Source organism: Oreochromis niloticus, linkage group LG3 (assembly GCF_001858045.2).
Source record: "Oreochromis niloticus isolate F11D_XX linkage group LG3, O_niloticus_UMD_NMBU, whole genome shotgun sequence".
In the NCBI taxonomy this organism is placed as follows: domain Eukaryota; kingdom Metazoa; phylum Chordata; class Actinopteri; order Cichliformes; family Cichlidae; genus Oreochromis; species Oreochromis niloticus.
In genome coordinates this window covers 58603752-58615115 of record NC_031967.2, presented here as the reverse complement: position 1 = coordinate 58615115, position 11364 = coordinate 58603752, and the positions used below count along the sequence as shown (strand labels likewise).

General features: G+C 42.2%; 2 protein-coding genes across 2 annotated transcripts; both read left to right on the top strand.

Annotated features, from left to right (window-relative positions):
• Window positions 1-612: 612 nt before the first annotated feature.
• On the top strand, window positions 613-7164 carry LOC109202369 (E3 ubiquitin-protein ligase TRIM39). Its single transcript, XM_019359517.2, has 2 exons — window positions 613-768; window positions 4991-7164. Exon 2 carries the CDS (start codon window positions 5000-5002, stop codon window positions 6632-6634), a length of 1635 nt encoding a protein of 544 aa, XP_019215062.1. The 5' UTR covers window positions 613-768; window positions 4991-4999; the 3' UTR covers window positions 6635-7164.
• Window positions 1284-3480, top strand: LOC109202370 (uncharacterized). Its single transcript, XM_019359518.1, has 2 exons — window positions 1284-2440; window positions 2604-3480. The coding sequence occupies exons 1-2, from the start codon at window positions 1884-1886 to the stop codon at window positions 3040-3042; spliced, it is 996 nt and encodes a 331-aa protein (XP_019215063.1). The 5' UTR covers window positions 1284-1883; the 3' UTR covers window positions 3043-3480.
• Window positions 7165-11364: the final 4200 nt, after the last annotated feature.

Sequence of the window (11364 nt, the reverse complement as noted above, 5' to 3'; positions counted from 1 at the left end):
GTCCTGGGAACAGCTAAGATACTGCGCAGGACCGTCAAGCTCCCAGGCTTCTGGTAGAGGACCCGAGCTTGAAGGATAAACCGCCCGCAGGGGCGTGCTGGGTGTTTATATATATATATGTATATTACCATAATAATCTGACAATACATATAATATTGGCCATATTATATTTACATTACCACAGTGAGATGATTTTAGCCTCATGAACAACGTTAGCTAACTGTTATTTACTAACTAATCTTGAAATGACTGTTCAGTACAGAAATGAAGCCCAACTATCATGTTTTACAGTCCCGTGGTCTCAGCCTCAGATACTCAACTAATCAAAGTGATGTCATGACAAAAATGAATGACCAACAAAACATTTTTTCTCCTTCATTTCTGTCAAACAATGCTGTATGACATGTTTCTTGCGGTTAGTATCATGGTTGCTAGGCAACCTGAACAGCGCGACGAAGGCTAGACCGTCTCATTTCACAAGCCTCTCATTTCCGCACTTCTCGTACTTATAGTACGCACCGTGCGTAGTACGCGTAGTGTGCGTAGTGTGCGTGCTTCAAGCGTGCATACCCTGAATTGGGACACAGCCACTGAGTACAGACCGGCTGATAAAGGGAGAGGCAGGAAGAGGCGGAGCAGAGACGAGAAGTTCAACGTCATTTTGCAGAAGTGAAAGTGTGAGAGAGCAGCAGCAGAGCTGCAGTCGAGTCCTGTTTGTCTCTAAAAGAAGATTCACTGGAGTCCATCAGGTTTCTCTCAGCAACAGTGGTGAGTGCAGCTGATCACACTTCCTGTTTCTACACAAATCTTCACTCTGTTCACTTCATGCTGACTCATCACAGTCACACTGGAGCCATAGAAATCTGCTCATGTAACCACAGATCCACTGTAGGAACATCGAGCTGCTGCTTCAGTCTCACTGTGGCTCTGCTCAGGACTGTGGACTGAGTCTGTGCTCTGGACTTCAGACTGACTCCACACTTCCTGGTTATTCATCACTTCCTGTTCTGATGACTGTTTTTTCATCAGTTCCTGTTCCTATTAGATTGATTCTGGATCTGATTGATCATAAGGATTACAGACGTGAAAACACCTACATATATATATATATATATATATATATATATATATATATATGTATATTAGTGCTGTCAAAATTATCGTGTTAATTGTTAAGATCAATGCGAAATGTTTAACGCGTTAAAAAAATGTAACGCTGATTTTTTTTAATCAATTTCCTGTAATCTAAGACGCATGAGCACCTCTGGAGGGGGGGGGGGGGGGGCAACAGTGTGCTATGCTGGCGTTTGGCCTGACAGAAATGATTAGAAGAAGAAGAAGTGACACCATGCTACTATCTAGCTAACACACGCAAGCATGGACGAGGGTAGACTTTTGGGTGGAAAGTTTCACTTTAAGAAGTTGCCTGATGGCTTGTTGGACAAAACGAGAGTAAGATGCACAATTTGCAAAGCTGAATTCAGGTACCACAGAAGCAGTTCATCACTGGCGTATCACCTGAGAGCAAAACACCCAACTGAATCCACCTCTACTGGACCTCGCCAGTCTACGCTTCAGGAGTATGGTGCTCGTGGACGAATAACAAAAAATGTGAGAGAAAAATGAACCAATTCTTTGGTTGTTTGGATAGCTAAAAACTGCCGACCAGTTAGCATAGTAGAAGATGATGGACTGAGAGAAGTCATTCGCGCTGCATCAGGAGATGAGTGTTACAATCTGCCCTCGAGAGGAACCATTGTGTCGAGACTGCACAATTTGGGGACCAGAGGGCTCAGCAGTGCAGCAAGCTTGTGCAAGTAAGGAACGTCGCTCTCACCGGAGACCACTGGACTTCGGTGAACAACGATAATTACTTGGGGGTCATGGCGCATTTTATTGATAATGACTGGACTATGCAATCGTTTGCACTAACAGTGAGTAAAACTGAAGAGAGACACTATGCTGAGGCATGTGCTGACCATTTTCTGAATGTTGCAAACGAATGGGAAATCAAGGACAAGGTAACCACGCTTGGCACCGACAGTGCTCGTAACATGGTTGCAGCCGCCAGACTACTTCCATTTGAACACATGCCCTACACGGCCCACATTCTGCAGAGTGCGATCACAGTTTCTCTTAATGACAGCGCATTTGAAAGGGCTCTGGCCAAATGTCGCAAGATTGTTGGACATTTTAAGCATAGTCCAGCAAACGCTCAGGAATTAAAGGCACAGCAAGCTGCACATGGACATCAAACAGAACCGCTTGTTCAGGATGCTCAGACAAGATGGAACTCCACCCTAGAGATGATCAAGCGGATCCAGAGAAACAAATCTGGGCTGACCACCATCCTGACTCAACAAAACAGCAAGGTGACCATGCTGACTGACCAGGAGCTTGACAGACTGCAAAAGCTGGAGGAACTACTTGAACCTTGCAGGTAAATCATTTTGTTTCTCATGATTGTGTGTCTATCTTTGTGTTCTAGCTTTGTTTTCAAGTATGTTCTCCACCTCCACCTCTCTGTGTATTTTCATATGTGGTATTTATGTTTGTCTCTGTGTGATTAATAGAAAAATACAGACTTGATCTTTCTATTACAGATATGTTACCAAACTGCTGGGGGGAGAGCGCTATGTCTCCTGTTCCATGGTGTTGCCAGCCTTGTGTCATTTGTTCAGGATTATGGAGCCCTCAGATGATGACCCAGTCTACGTTGTGAAGTTTAAGATGGTTTTTACCACAGACCTAGCTCAGCGGAGGGCCAGCAGCAATCTCACATGGCTGAAGATCGCTACTGCCCTTGATCCCAGGTTTAAAGACCTTAAATGCCTTTCCAAAGATGAAAGAAGAGAGGTGTGGGCATCAGTACATGACCTTCTGATGGCAGAGACGGATGCACACCAACCATCTGCTCAGACAACAGAGGAACCCTCACCAAAGAAGAGCAAGATGTCCATCTCCTTGCTGGGTTCTCCTGATTCAGATACAGAGGAAGAGGAAGATGCTATAGACTGCTGTCTGAATCTGTACAAAGCATAGGGGAGTGTCCACTACAGTGGTGGTTAAAGAGAGAAGGAGCACATGCCAGGCTGGCACCTATTGCACGCAAGTACCTGTCAACCCCTGCAACAACAGTGCCTTGTGAGAGATTATTCTCACTCTCAGGTCACATCATTCAAAAGAAGCGTGCGTCTTTGTCATCAGACAATGTAAACAGAATAGTCTGCCTCAGTAACTGGCTGAGTGCACAGAAGGACTGAGCCAGATTGCTCCTTTAAAGTGAAAAATGTTCAACATTCCGGGTTTTCAGCTCTTTTTGTGTTTTAAATACTGAGTTTTGTGCACCCTTTATTGTTATGATATTCACTTTAACCTGTAGGCCTGGGTTCGGTCACTGTTGATGGCCTTAAAGGTGTTTTGTAAGTTTTCACTGTGTTAAAGATTGATGAAAACTATTAAAATTCTCTTTGAATTTCAGCATACATTCTTTGTGTTTATTCTGCATTTACTTCATTGTGTTGCATAAATGTCTGTTTCAATCTTAAAATATAAAGTTGAAAAAATGTAATTGGAGCCAGGCTATTAATCAAATAATTGCGATTAATCGCAATTAACAACAGAAAATTGTGAGATTGGTTAGTTATTTTTTTTTAATCTATTGACAGCACTAATATTAATATATATATATATATATATATGTATATATATATGTGTATATAAAGCCTTTGATACTGTAAACCAGCAGATTTTGGTCAGTACTTCAAAAAGTCATTCAGACATTTTACAAAGAGAGATTATCTGACTTAGTGTATCCTGTAAGAGTCACAGATGTTCCTGAATCATTCAGGAAACAGTCGATGCTGCACTTTATAACTTTGTGTGGAAACATAAATCTCATTATTTAAACAGATGTGTTTGAATCATCCTGATAATCGAGGCTTTAAATATGTCAGAGTTCACACATCAGCTGTGATATTCAAGCTGAACTGGATCAAACATGTCATCAGACACAAACATAGATGATGGTGTTTAATCCCAAAGCTTATTTAAACAAACTGGAGGACAGAATTCCTCCTTAAATGTGATTTTGATCAACAAAATCCACTGATCTCATTTTCACACACAGACTTTATCATGGTGGCTTCTTCTCTACTAACATAAATCTTTGATTTGGACAAACAAATATATGAAATACAAAAATAAATCAATGTTTTCTGAGGATCCAGAATAATTGAATGATGTATCCCAGCGAGTGACTGGAAAAGTTCATCTTCTTCCATATCCTGAGTTTGTGAGGAGCTGTGATGTTCCAGTATCTGTGAGAGAAAACAGGACAGTTTTTAATGACGCACAAATGGACCAAATATACAGACACCACTGAATAAACATGTTCTCATAAATGCCATTAATATACTGGATCAACAGTTAATAACACATTTCTGAGGTTTATGATTCATTGTCCTCCTCACTGTCACTTCTATTGGAACAGTCACTGTTTAATATTAATGGCTCGTTGATCTGGACTTACAATAAGAAGGATTTAGTCACCAACAAGGTCGAAGTTTACTTCACAGTAATTGATGGAAAATATCCAACAAACTGATTTATTCAAGTATACAAATGATCTGGATGAATCTTGGAGCTTCTGTAAAACAGTCAGAGAAACAACTTCACATCTTTCTAACGACTGTATTTATCTTCATCCCCAAAGTTATTCTGTTCATCTGGACGCTGCACTGTACAGCAGACACTATGATGTTCAGTTTGTTTGGGATGAGCCAGTTTGTGTCTGCGTGTGTTGCTGGGTCTCCACCAGTTACTCTGAGAACTGAAGAACCTTCTCTGATGAAACGTCTTCAAGAAACACAAAGAAGTCCAGACACTTTTCTTTCCAAGCTCCTCAGACTACTGACGTTTGTTTCTCTCTTTTTAAAAATGAAATTTAAAGTGAATTTTGAATCAAATGTTTCTTTTCTGTCTCGCTCAGAGTGCAGACATGTCTGCTGCCAGCAATCTGCGATCTGAAGATCAGTTTCTGTGCTCCATCTGTCTGGATGTGTTCACTGATCCAGTCTCTACACCATGTGGACACAACTTCTGCAAAACCTGCATCAGTCAGCACTGGGACACTAATGGCAGACAGAAGTGTCCTATGTGTAACAGAGTGTTCAAGAGACGACCTGAACTAGACATCAACACTTTGTTCTCTGAGATGGTTGCTCAGTTCAGACGTGAAGCTCAGCAGAAAGCCAGCAGCAGCAGCTCAGAGCAACAAGCTGCCAAACCAGGAGAAGTTCCCTGTGACGTCTGCACTGGAACCAGACTGAAGGCCCTGAAGTCCTGCCTGGTGTGTCAGACCTCCTACTGTCAGACTCACCTGGAGCCTCATCTGACAGTGAAACGTCTGAAAAGACATCAGCTGATTGATGCTGTAGAGAACCTGGAAGGCAGGATGTGTACGAAGCACGATAAACCTCTAGAGCTGTTCTGTAAGACCGACCAGACATGTGTCTGCGTGCTCTGCTCTGTTTTAGACCACAAGAACCACGAGTTTGTTCCTCTGAGAGAAGAATATGAAGGAAAGAAGGCAGAGCTGGAGAAGACAGAGGCGGAGATTCAGCAGATGATCCAGAAGAGACGACTGAAGATTCAGGAGATCACAGAGTCGGTGAAGATGAGTAAAGATGCTGCAGACAGACAGAAAATAGAAGGTTTTCAGGTCTTCATTGCTCTGATGGAGTCTGTTGAGAGACGCCTGAAGGAGCTCATGAAGGAGATCGAAGACAAACAGGAAACTACAGAGAAACAGGCTGAAGGTCTCATCAAAGATCTGGAACAGGAAATCTCTGAGCTGATGGAGAGAAGCTCTGAGGTGGAGCAGCTCTCACGCTCTGAAGACCACCTCCACCTCCTCCAAAGCTTCTCCTCCCTGAAAGCTGCTCCACCCACCAAGGACTGGACAGAGGTCAGAGTCTGTCCACCATCATATGAGGGGACTGTGGGGAGAGCTGTGGCTCAGGTGGAGGAGACAATCAGGAAGGCTGAGCTGAAGAGGGTGCAGCAGTATGAGGTGGATGTGATTCTGGATCCTGATACAGCTCATCCTAATCTCATCCTGTCTGATGATAGAAAACAAGTGTATCATAGTGATGTGGAGAAGAAACTTCCAGACAACCCAGAGAGATTTTCTAGATATGTTAATGTTTTAGGAGAGCAGAGTTTCTCTTCAGGCAGATTTTACTTTGAGGTTCAGGTTAAAGGAAAGACTGGCTGGGCTTTAGGAGTGGCCACAGAGTCGATCAACAGGAAGGGAAGAATCACAGCGAGTCCTCAGGATGGTTTCTGGACTGTAGTGCTGAGAAATGGAAATAAGTACAGTGCTCGTGCTTCCCCTCCAGTCCGTCTCCATCTTCATCCTGGTCCTGAGAAGGTGGGGGTGTTTGTGGATTATGAGGAGGGTCTGGTCTCCTTTTATGATGTAGGTGCTGCAGCTCTGATCTACTCCTTTACTGGCTGCTCCTTCACTCACAAACTCCACCCATTCTTCAGTCCCTGTCTGAATGATGGTGGTAAAAACTCTGCACCTCTGATCATCTGTCCTGCCAATCAAACTGAGTCGATCAATGACTGATTTTATTTGATGAATAATTGATTTTTCTTGAAGGGACCAAATGAACATATTGAGTGTAAATCCTCTACAGTCTCCATGTTTCTATAGAATCTGATCATCAGGACTCTGATTCACACTTTGATTCTCATGGAGTTTGATTTGAACAGAAGAAAAGTTGAATCAGGAAATGTTCCCACTGATGGAGACTCGAGCTGAAGAGCAAATATCAGAGAATAAATGCCCAAAAGCTTCATTTACAATAAAGTTTGTTCAATGCTTTGAGTGAATCCAGACTCATGTGTGGCTGTTATACGGAGCATCAGAGTCCAGCTGAGTTATGTTGGATACAAACTGCTTATTTTGGCTCTGTGAGGATTTTTGTTCACTGAAAACTGATAAGACGGATAATATTCAAAGAACTCTGTAGAGATTCATGCATCCATGTTCTCCACCTGCAGGTGTGGAGGAGAAAGGTGGAGCACAGACTGCTGCATCCTTCCAGTCACATCATTTTGATGATTATATTTCCATGTTGTGATGATTTGGGTTAAAGAGAAACAGAGTTGAACGGCTGCAGTCACAGCATGAATAAGATGCTGAAGCTGAGCTGTCAGTGAACATGTTTCACTCTGATTTGATTTGAAGAATATAAAGTGTGTGTGGCTGCTGACAGCTGCAGTCTCTGTTAGTCTGCATGTTCAACACACACACAACTTTCCCCCTGAGGCAACGATCCAGCAACAACACAAAGAACAGCTGCACACACACACACACACACACACACACACACACTGTTAAAGAACACTTTACTGTTTAAGGTGGAATTCCTCCTTCTTCAGTAACAGTGATTTGAGGTCACTACCAGTGTCTACAGTGGATTTAGCTCAACATACAATTTACTGAAACGTGTGTTTTTCTTTATGCCGTACAAACTATTTTAAAAGAGCTTTGATCACAACATCTTTGTGATTTTCCCCCCAATCGGTTATTCTGCTTATTTTATCTGGTTTAACTAACAAAGGCTTAAAATTTAACTCTTAACCTGATTTAAACTCCTTTAATTTCTCATTAACTCACTAACTTTAATTTATTTCCTTGTTTGATGTATTATTTCTTTATCCTGGTTTAATTTTTGCCAATCCTGTTTAACCTGACCTTTGACCTATTAATTTTAACTTAACTGTACTCTTGTTTTGACCTTTGACCTACTTATTATTATTACACCGTTTTTCCCCCCGAAAATGACCTTCAACAAGAAAGCCTCATTTCTGCTGTTTAACAGTGAAGAATGTAAAATGATGCAAAATTACAAAACTCTTATCTGTGTCTCTAATCAAACCTCTGTAACTTTGCTTCACTTCAGCAGCATCAGGTCATGTTCACATGTTGATTCATGGTTTTCTTTCGTTTTTGATCTACTGCAGAATATTTTTAAGGTCATCTGCTATAAAATCCCAGGCCATGAAAATCTCCTTCATGTTTTTCTGTTTCATCCTCAGTTACTTTGACACAAAGGCATCTGCTGTGATTCTCACACTTTTGATAACGTCTCGCAAGTGTCAGCTTTGTTTTTATAGATGTAAAAATATGGAAATGTACTGATATAGAATTATAATATTTCTGACTGAGGCAAAATTTCCCCAATTAAAATCAAATTGAATCAAATCAGGACCTTGTGAATCAGATCAAATCGATTCTAGAAATCAGTGACGATACCCAGACCTAAAGCTCTCTACTAGCCTGTAATACAGATACTGGTATTTGAAATTACATGGTGGTGGATAAAAAACTGTCATTTTGTCAGAGAGATATTACTCTATGTCAGGGGTGTCAAACTCATTTTATTTAAGGGGCCACATGGAGAAAAGTCTATTCTCAAGTGGGCCGGACTGGTAAAATCATTGTATATATAACTTAAAAACAACAACTTCAGATTGTTTTCTTTGTTTTAATACGATCAACATAAAAATAAAGCTAGAGCCTGTGGACAGTATGTTCAAAATAGTACAGGCACAACAGCTATTAATCATAAAACACCTCAATTTATTTGAAAATTCTGAGGACAAAGAACACACAAGCACACAGTGCCTCAGTGATTCACAGAAGTATATCACAGATCACAGAACTACATCAGGGTGTCTCATGCAGCACTTTCAGTGGGGTTGCATAGTTTATTTGACTCCTGGCATCTTTTAGCTTTCACCAGCTCATCAATATCAGGCTTCACATCCTGAGCAGCAGCTAACTTCAGGATGTGATTCAAGTGCCTGTGCGTGAGCCTTGAGCGCAGTTTTGTTTTATTTATGCTCATTACAGAGAAAACTTGCTCCCAAAGATATGTGGTTCCGAACATGCACAACAGTTTTGCAGCGAGGGCTGTCAAGTTGGGGTAACCTGGCAAGAGATTCTGATAGAATGTGTTCAAGCTCCGGCAAATTTGCCCTTCAAATCCGAGTCACACTGCAAGTCTATTATTTCAAGTTGGATCCTGACGGGCAGATCAGAGGGATTCACAGTGAACGGCGAGCAAAAAACTTTGAAGTCTTCCTCCTGTCACCAAAAATCTGAAATTGTTACTCAAACTCCAGTAACAGTCCTGTTATTTTATCTTTAAACTGCTTCATATCTGCCACACTTTGGGTCGTGCACACATTTTTCAGACGGGGGAAGTGAGCTGCATCACCACCAGCGAGCTGCGTCTCCCACAATAACAGCTTCAACTTGAAAGAACGTATGCTGTCATAATACTGCGTGACAACTTTGTTGCGTCCTTGCAGCTGTTTGTTCAAGTTATTCAGGTTCTCTGTAACATCCACCATAAATGCAAGGTCCTGCATCCATTCTGCGGAATGAAATTCTAACACTGGTTTGCCCTTTTCTTCCATAAACTGTTCAATTTCTTCTCGTAAATCAAAGAAACGCCTCAGCACAGCACCTCGGCTCAGCCATCTTACCTCAGTGTGGTATGGCAGGCCATAGATGTGGTCTTTCTCTCTGAGAAGACTCAAACTGACGGTGATTGAGGCGTCTGGATCGGATGAAATTAACAGTGTGGATGACCACCTTCATGACGTTATCCATTTTCAGTGACTTGCAACACAAAGCCTCCTGGTGCAAAATACAGTGAAAAGTCCAAAAATCACGTCCTCCATTTGCAGATTGCACTTTATCTCTGAACTTTTTTACAACGCCTGCTTTCTTCCCGATCATTGAGGGCACACCATCTGTAGCCAGGCTGACAGCGCGGGACCGGTCCACCCCGACCCTGTCCAGCGCGCCGACGAGTGCGGTGAAAATATCAGCTGCGGTCGTTGTATCTGTCATCGGCACCAACTCCACGAACTCCTCGGTGACGGTCAATGTGTCATCAACTCCGCGGATGAAAATTGCCAGTTGTGCAACATCTGTAATGTCCGTGCCTTCATCAATTGCAACTGAAAACACGATAAATGACTTTACTTTTTGCTTCAACTGGCTGTCCAAATCCGCTGAAAGATCAGAAATCCTGTCGGCAACTGTGTTTCTTGTCAGGCTGATATTTGCAAAGGCCTGGCGCTTTTCAGGGCACACAATCTCCGATGCCTTCATCATACATGTTTTTACAAATTCACCCTCACTAAATGGTTTTGAAGCTAGTGCAATTTCGTTAGCAATGAGGTAGCTAGCTTTCACTGCAGCGTCACTGATGTCTCTGCTGTGAGTAAACACAGGCTGCTGTTTCTTCAGACCCGCCAACAGTTCATTCACCTTCTCTCTTCTCCGCTGTCCTTGAAAGTTGTCATATTTGTCGGCATGAAGACTCACGTAGTGGCGACGGAGGTTATATTCTCTCAGCACTGCAACATGCTGGGAACACACCAAACATACAGCTTTCCCATTCACTTCTGTGAAACAGGAGGATGACCATTTTTCTTGGAACACTCTGCACTCTGCATCCACTTTTCTCTTTTTTGACAGAGACATATTGGGGCAATGAGGGTGCCAAAGCACATCAGGTTTAAATTTCGCGGGCAAAACAAAGTAGCTCACAATTGCTATTGCCCCATCCAATGGACACAATTGGAACAGCAGCTTCTTTATTGAAAAATTGCTGCTCATTTTTATACTTTACAAAATCATCTCACGGGCCGGATTAAACCCGTTTGCGGGCCTGATCCGGCCCGCGGGCCGTACGTTTGACACCCCTGCTCTATGTGTTCAAGCAGCATCTGTGCAAGGCACAGTTCTGAGTACAAACGGATGTTTCACTTATGTTTTTGTTGGAAGCTGATTTTTTAAAGTGATTTTTCTTTGGAAGCTTTTGTGTCAGATTTACTGATGTTTGCAGCAACCGAAACCCTGAGACTGAAAGCTGTGGACAGGAGTATTTTTGCAGCTGATCTGCATATGGATTTATAGGACTTTCACTTTCAGAAGGAAAATATTTAAATCTGCATAAAACCTAACAGTGAAAACATTCTGTCTTTGGCCTGTTGTGATAGTTGCTGCTAGGAGAGCTGAGCTGAAGTAAAAATGAAAAGGCTGCAATACATCGAAGGGCATTAATGCAAACTGAGCTATAGAGTTCACAAAGCACATGTGAGTCATTATTGTGAGTGGTGTGTACAGATCCAAACATGACACTCACATGTTGTTACGAGTGATTCACTTTGATACAAGACCAGAACGTCATCAACAGCAGAAATTAGCAGTGATCAGAGAGGTTTGAAGCTCCAGTCACTCTCTAACCAAACATCACAGTGGACACTGCC